This window comes from Coffea arabica, chromosome 10c, assembly GCF_036785885.1.
Source record: "Coffea arabica cultivar ET-39 chromosome 10c, Coffea Arabica ET-39 HiFi, whole genome shotgun sequence".
NCBI classification, from domain to species: domain Eukaryota; kingdom Viridiplantae; phylum Streptophyta; class Magnoliopsida; order Gentianales; family Rubiaceae; genus Coffea; species Coffea arabica.
This window is the reverse complement of record NC_092329.1, coordinates 48,318,356-48,326,231: the sequence shown is the minus strand read 5'-3', so window position 1 is coordinate 48,326,231 and position 7,876 is coordinate 48,318,356. Positions and strand designations below refer to the sequence as shown.

The 7,876-nt window shown below is 34.0% G+C and overlaps 1 protein-coding gene and 1 long non-coding RNA gene across 2 annotated transcripts; one reads left to right on the top strand and one right to left on the bottom strand.

Moving 5' to 3' along the window:
* Window positions 1–318: 318 nt before the first annotated feature.
* LOC113714314 (germin-like protein subfamily 1 member 7) lies at window positions 319–2,733 on the bottom strand. Its single transcript, XM_027238100.2, has 2 exons — window positions 2,395–2,733; window positions 319–1,046 (listed from the first exon to the last, which is right to left on the bottom strand). The coding sequence occupies exons 1-2, from the start codon at window positions 2,519–2,521 to the stop codon at window positions 499–501; spliced, it is 675 nt and encodes a 224-aa protein (XP_027093901.1). The 5' UTR covers window positions 2,522–2,733; the 3' UTR covers window positions 319–498.
* A 2,856-nt stretch (window positions 2,734–5,589) lies between these two features.
* LOC113713380 (uncharacterized) lies at window positions 5,590–6,369 on the top strand. The gene is made up of 2 exons (XR_003453527.2): window positions 5,590–5,770; window positions 6,054–6,369. It is a non-coding gene; the product is annotated as an uncharacterized lncRNA (long non-coding RNA).
* Window positions 6,370–7,876: the final 1,507 nt, after the last annotated feature.

Sequence of the window (7,876 nt, the reverse complement as noted above, 5' to 3'; positions counted from 1 at the left end):
AGGGAGGCGTGATGGATGGTGGTGTTAATTTTTAAAAAGTACTCTAAAAAATTTTTAATTTTAAAAAGTACCCCAAATATATTCCGAAAACTCGTCCCTAAACACCAAAAAAACATCTACACTAAAAGTTTTCATATACACTGTTACAGCAAAATATTTCAAAAACACTCCAAAAAATAACTAATCCAAATGGAACTATGTTCTTACAATGATTTGTCATGTCACAAATCAAATATAGGACCAAAATCAAAATAGTCTAGGAAAAAGCTTATTGTCTATAAATTTTTGTGAAAAACTAGTTTATTGAAATACCCTGAATTACATAAACTTTTGTCTATAAATTTAAACTTTTACAAACAACTTGAACACTAGATACAGCTCTTATCCTGTGCTCTTAGGGCACAGAGTAGAACTGAAAAAAAACCTTATAAATGACACATCCAACATTGTTCTAATTTGGATGGGGAACAAAACACAAAGGAATGTCCTCACACGCCACTAGAACTTTGACTGGAGGTACTCGATCACCTTCTTGTCCAGCTGAAATGATTTAGTGAGAACTTCAGGAGAAATAAGCGGCTCTGTCCCGAAAACTGCATTTGCAATTGTGATGGTACCAGGGTTTTGGCTATTGAAAGCCACAATCCCCATCGCCTTTGTTTTCCCCACATTTCTTAGAAAATGAACTAGGCCAATTGGGAGGACGAAGATGTCTCCTGGTTTCAAAATCTTAGCATATAACCTATTTTTCGTGTTATCAGCTGGATTGGAGGTGACAAAACCAATATAGATGGTACCCTCGATTACTACGACGGCCTCAGTAGCACGAGGATGCGTGTGAGGAGGTATGACACCACCTGGTGCAAAGTCTACACGAAGGAGACTGAGACCGAGAGTGTTAAGGCCGGGTATTACGTTAACGTCAACCAGCTTAAATCCAGATCCAAGAGAGTTGTTGGTGTCTACAGGAATATTAAAGCCTGTTCCGAGGAAATCGTCACTAGTTACCTGTTTTGGGTTCTTGCAGATCTTTCCATTGACGAACACTGCGCAAAAGATGAGGATGAATCACCCATGTGAAAGAAAAATGGAAAAGTCACAAACTACAACCTGTGACTAATACATCTAAGGCTATCGTTATTCTATCTCTTTATCACTAACATTCTAATATGAATCTCCCATCTATTTTGTAGACGCTCACAAAAATTGTGCGAGTTTTACACTTTTCTGTAACTTTCGATTTATCTTAATTTCGCAGCTTATGGTTCAATTATCAAATAAGCATAAAATACAAAATACAGGATGGAGAATGACACTAATTAAAATTAAAAGAAAAAACCCATGGATGGGTTATGACAACTTGACAAGTTGGATGTTACATTTTACTTACCCAAAAAAAAAAGTTGGATGTTACATTTTATTAAACGGTTGCAAACATCCATGGACTATGACAAGTTGGACGCTTGCTGTATTGTTCAAAGAGTTAACAATTTGCGTGTATAACATATCATGTATGCATAAAATGGTGCAGGTTTTTTTTGTTCTCTCTCTCTTTTTACCCCCTTCTGTGCAGTGCAAATTGCTTAATTGGTTGTCATAAAATTAAAAAAAAACCACCAAGCGTGAATGAAGATCATTACTTGACCATTATATGCCACGGATTGTTGATACTGTGAAAGCGTTGTTTATAAACCTATTATGAGGTTTGAAGGTGACGACGCCAGGATTACTTCTAATAGAAAGTTGTTTTTTTTTTTTTTCTATGCAACAATTCATAATAATGATAGTAATAATAACAGTACTGGTGTTCTCGATAGTATTTGGTAATGACAACATATGTACTTGATAAGTGGCCTAATTACAAAGCACAAAAAAGCCACCAGTGCATTACAACTGATTAAAGTAATTCATTAGCAGACTAACCACCTTGAAAGCAATGTGTTTTTATTGGTTGACTATTTGAAGTAAATGGACTAAGTAACTTGCCTTGTAAAAAAAATTTTGCAAATTAGTGGGGCTTGTATTTTTTTCTTCTTTTTTTGTTGCAGAATCCTATTGCTAAAATAGGAAATGAATGTGTCATCAAATTCAATAACATTAAAGGCGACATTAAAGGAGAGTTAATCTTCCATACATTCATAGTGGTATATAGCAAGATTGGATGTATGATGTGTAGAATTTGAGTTTCAAATTCAGATTATGATTAGTTATTATGCATCCAAACTCAACATATATATATACTATCAGTATAGAAAACAATTAATTTAAGAAAATGAATTGGCCAGAATTGGTGCGACCAACTATGAACCATGATTTGATACAGACTAGCAAGGTACGCTACGTTAAGATTCCAAACATAAATGTTCAGAATCTGCAGTTTGGGAACGGACTTACCAGCTGCAGATGTATCAGACACAGCAACGCAGAAATCCTGCAAAGGATTGTCATCGAAAGCGTGAGAAAATGAAGATGACAAGGCCAAACAAATGGCAAGGGTCACAATAAAGCCAGCGGCTGCCATCTTGGTGAGCTAGGCACAACTTGGAGCTCTCACACTAATCTAAGAAAGAAATTTGTTGGTTTGAGTAGAGAAACTACTGCTATTTATACCCTCAAACATGGGCCAAGTGTTCCTTGCCATCAAAATCACTCAAGATGTAACTAGACTGATGCCCCCTCCGCCGGGTGGTTGCCCTTTCAGATTCTTTGGTAAAAGTGTCCCTGCAAGTCTTGCATTTCCAATTGCTAAAAGATTAGAATTAAAAAGAAAGAGGGTTAATAACACTCCCCTGGAACCTATGGGGTGGTAATACTTTACCGCCTTGAACTTGAAAAATATACATTTTACCCCCCCCAGTGCATTATATTGGCACTTTTAATTTTGACAAACTCATGTGCATATTTTTTTTTTTGAATTACCCCCAGTCTTCCTAATTTCTTATTGGTCTACTTTTAGCTTGTTTCATTTTTTAATCATATATTCATCAAAATATTTTGCTACTGCATGATGTGATGTTAGACAGTAATTTAATTAACTTATTGTGTAGACTTATGTATAATTTAGCATCGGTTTAAATCATACTCCACCCGTACCCTGGCCTTGCCTTATATATAATGTATTATAGTACTAATATATATGTATATATTGTAATCTAAAATTAAGAAAATGGTACGTTGTTGTGATAAAATAATGTATCCTTTCTTGGCAATTTTTTTGTGTTTGTAGTAAAAGTATGATTTTTTTATGTCAATTTGCTTGACTTTTTGTTTACCGAGTGTTGCATATTGTTTGTAAAAAAAATCCATGAATATTGATTTAGATTTTGCATAGTATCAAATGTGAAAAAACGACTGATAATTGTAGTTATTAATTTTGACTAAGTATTCAAAGATTGATTGTTGCGATTGCTATTGATATTATATGTATCTTAAGAAAGTTATGTCAAATAAAAAATAGCAATGGTTGCAATAGGAGCACGGTAGTGAAAAAGGTCGGGGATAAGGCGGCAGTTGGGATAGTTTTTTTTATTCAATTTATATTGTAATATAATACCATAGCATGCAATAGTAGAATATTATGGTGAATACATAACAGAAAATACAATAACATAAAGGTTGACTACTGAGAAATTAGGAAGATTGGGGGTAATTTGGGAAGAAAAATATGCACATATTTGGTCAAAGTTAAAAATACAAAAAAATATATATAATTCATTTTTTGGGGGGAGGGGGGTAATATGTATATTTTTGAAGTACAAGGTTGTGAAGTGTTATCACCCCATAGGTTCAGGGCCTAAGTGTTATTAACCCAAAAAAAAAATTTATTTGCGTCTTCTATATTTCTATCTCTCTAGTTAGCCGAATAAGGTTCAGATTTCATGTATCTGACATTTCACTTCACTGACTATTCCAAATTCGATGACCACGTGAAGTAGTATTGGACTTTTGGCACTCTGCGTGCTGTTACCATTCAATTAAAAGTATTCACAGTTATTAACAGATGTAATTTTCTTAAGCATTTTTTTACCTTGCATGCAACACATTGCTACAATATACCTTTTTACAAAAGTTTCAAAAACTTACAATCCAAGCGGACTCTTTAGGATTGCTTTCTTTTTTTCATAGGAAAATTTTGGATCATTTTGACGCCAACAATCACTACCATATTGGCAAAGCATGTTTTCATGTTAGGAAATTGGCTTAATTTTTTTTAGTCAAGATTCCTATTTGGTGTGGGAAGTAACTAGTTTCCTAATTAGATTTAGTTATTTGAAGTAGTAGTCAAGTAAATCCCTATTTAGCTAGAATTAGATGCTATTTTCTACTCTATATGAGTTTAAGAAATAGTATTGGTTTCCAATTGTTATTTGGTTTTTTGGCAGTAATGTTCTTTATAAATAGGTAGATTGGCATACTACAGGGACACACAAGGAGACACAAGGGGCATCATGTAACCTTATACATGGGGTGTGAGAGAGGGTTCTTGAGAGATGAGAGATGGTATACAAGGGTTGGAATTGGGTTCAAGTTGTATTCTTGCATAGGGTTTTCCTCTCATAATAAACAACAGGTTTCTCTCCGTGGACGTAGACTCAATGATGGAATCGAACCACGTTAAATATTGTGTGTCGTTTATCTTTCATGCTTGTGGCTTATTTGCTATTAAATTGTTGTGCATTTGATATCTCAATGTTGTTTATTCCGCGTTTGGATCCTAACATTTCAGAATCAGAGAAAGAGTGGAATTTAATAAGGGAGGGAGGAAAAAAGGTGGATCAGAACTTAGAATCTCTAGATTTGAAGTTTCAATCTCAATTACTAGATCAATGCCTCCTCGATAATTTAATAACCAAGCTAGCATTGATAAATTAGTTGTAATAGTAGTGATATTAGTTTCATTTGTAAGCTGGTTAATTCAATAACAAAAAACTCCTTAAACTCAACTTGTGGGTTTCTTGGATTTTATTCCTTTTAAATTGCTTTGGTGGGTTTCTTGGATTTTATTCCTTGTAAATTGATTTGGTCTCTAATGACAGAAGTAAACAACTTAGTTTTGAAACCCAACTGTATCCCATGCATGACTAATCAATTATTGATGATCTCTTCTAGGGTTTTTTTTTTCTTACACATAAAGGGGGGTGGCCGTTCCAATTTTTGTCTTGATAATAACTGCTCCATTTGTTGATCAAATTGAAGAAAAAGCTAAATTCCAATCTTGCTTCGTTGAGGTCACAACCAAACCTTTCATGAAATCAAACTCTCTTATCTCAAAAACTAACCAGAAAACAGAAAGGAGTCCTGATTGGTCGAAAATAGAATATTGATTTAGGAAAGCCAATCCAGTCTAATTTTGTCAAATTAGTGTCGCATCATTACGAATTTGAATCGACAAGAGCAAACCCGTCAGTTAACATCACCAACCAGTTGATACTGAAGCCGCCACCCACGCAAGGCCAGAAGATGGCTCTCTCTTGGCTACAATTGGTTCTAAATGGATAACTCTCTATTCTACATTAACGCTTGCGAGTCTATATCATATGCGTAAAAATTTAATGCATACCTTAGTGACTCTGGACTCGTGATATATGTGCAAATTTCGAAATTTAAATTAATTATTATGCATCTAGATCCCTAGTTAGTCTATGGTTAGCGATGTTGTCAGAACTAAAATCTTCCTGTTAGAGCAAATTTGCACCAAATGCCCAAACTACCATTACTCTGCAACTTGTGGATTGATCGAAAACTTACCACTCCTCTTTCTGCCGTACAGGTCTGCGTCTTTCTGGTATATCTGAATTATGGGGTTTGGTCAAAAGGGAAAGCTATGGGATGGTAAATAAAAGATAGAACGGTTAGGAATTTTGAACAAAAGATAAACTGGCTTAGACTATTACTTTTTTCATTTGGCAATTCGTTTATGAATGTTTCCAGGTGGATTGGTGTTGAATTTCATGTTTGCAAATTTGAATACTACGAGGGCATATATATAGCTTTTCTTGCGATTTTAGTTTCCATTTACTAAGTCTCATGGAACTTTTGCTTGCCAAAATTAGACATGTTGGTTTGGTTTATCGATTGCCTGCGATTATCAGCGAAGCTGCTGAGGGAGGAAGAGGAAGTGCGGATTCTGGGGAGAGAGGAAGAAGAAAGGCCCGCATGGTTTTTGGACACACTTGCTGTTAAACCATCTACTAGTAGAGGAAGAGGATAGCTTGAGTGTTTGGAGTAAAATTGCTCTGGCAAGAAAATTGTAGTTCTGACGGCATCGCTGGCCCTTCTTTGTACTTTGTCAGTGTTGAAAAAATTGTAAAATATGTCAAATTCTTTATGATGCAAAAATTAACAGAGCAAAAGCTCTGTATTGATTAATCTTGCTGCGCAAAATTATTTCCAGTATCCCATGCATGACTAATCAATTATTCTTGGGTTTTTTTCTTTTTATATATGAAACGGAAGTACCAATTTTTGTTTTGATAATAACTGCTCCATTTGTAGATTAAATTGTAGAAAAAGCAAAATTCCCCTCTTGCTTCGCTTCATGAGTTCGAACTCTCTTATATCTCAAAAACTTATTTGGATTGCAAGTTTTCGCATTGAAATTGTCTTGACACATTTTTCAATATCTTGTTTTACAGGCACCATATTACTACATTATAATGTTCTACCAAAACTGCAAAAACTTTGGTTCGGGAAGGGCTCTGACCAAAAAACAAAACGAAGTCCTGACATAGAAGTTTATTAGAAACTATTGATTGAGTTCGCATGCTAATCAAGTCTAATTTTGTCAAGATATAGGTTCTGCATTATTTTTACAGTTGCGTCTTAATCTGGACTGTTGTTAATTTGATTGGGGTGGGGTAGAGCAAACCTTTCAGTCAACTTCACCAATGTGTGGTTGAAATTAAAACCGCCACCCCACCAAGACGCCTCCCTCTTGGCTGCATTTGGTTCTAAATGGATAACACTTTTGCATACTAACAGTTTGAATGCATTACATATTTGCAAAATTCAATGTATACACTAGCAAGTTTAAATAGATGATTTATGTATAAAATTTGAAATTTAAATTTAAATTGAGATAATTATCATGCATCTAAACCTCTAGTTTATACTCTATTAGTGAAAAAAGATTAATCCACCCCAAATATGTGAAATTTTTATTATGTAGAAATAAATTCTGTTAACCGAATAAAAGCTATGTATTGATTAATCAACTCTAAGTCCTTTGCTTGGATTGTGATTTAAAAAAAAACAATTTTATGTTTGCTATGAATGTTCTTTCTATACAATTTCTATTTCACCATTTTATTTCACAAAAATCACATTTTAAAAATATAACACAATTATTTTTCTCAAAATCACTCTAAAAAACGCAATCCAAACGGACTTTAATAGCATTGTTTGGATTGCAGTTTTCAAAAAAAATTTACGCTTTTTGTGATCACATTTCAATCATTTTTAATCTTACATACATTAAATCACAACAGTATATTTTTCTACAAAAGCTCTAGAAAATAGCAATTTAAATGAGACTGCTCTTGAAAGCAAATTTAGCTACGCAAGTCTATTTCCAGTATCCCATGCATGACTAATCAATTATTGGTAATCTCTACTTGGGAATTTTTTTTTTGTTTGGCACATGAAGGAAGATGGCAGTGTCAATTTTTGTTTTGATGATAATTGCTCCATTTGTTGATCAAATTGAGAAAAAGCATAATTCCCATCTTGTTTCATTGAGGTCAGAGATAGACGTTTCATGAATTCAAATTCTCTTATCTCAAAAACTAACCAGAAAATAGAAAGCAATCCTAATAAAGGAGTTTGTGGTAAAAAATATTGATTGACTTGGCAAATCTAGTCTAATATTGTCAAGATA

Bases quoted from the DNA above. Each gene is read 5' to 3' on its own strand.
- LOC113714314 (XM_027238100.2), bottom strand. From the start codon at position 2,521: ATGGCAGCCGCTGGCTTTATTGTGACCCTTGCCATTTGTTTGGCCTTG. The intron at 1,047-2,394 runs GTAAGTCCGTTC...TCTTTTGCGCAG, and splicing joins GTCTGATACATCTGCAGCTG to TGTTCGTCAATGGAAAGATC.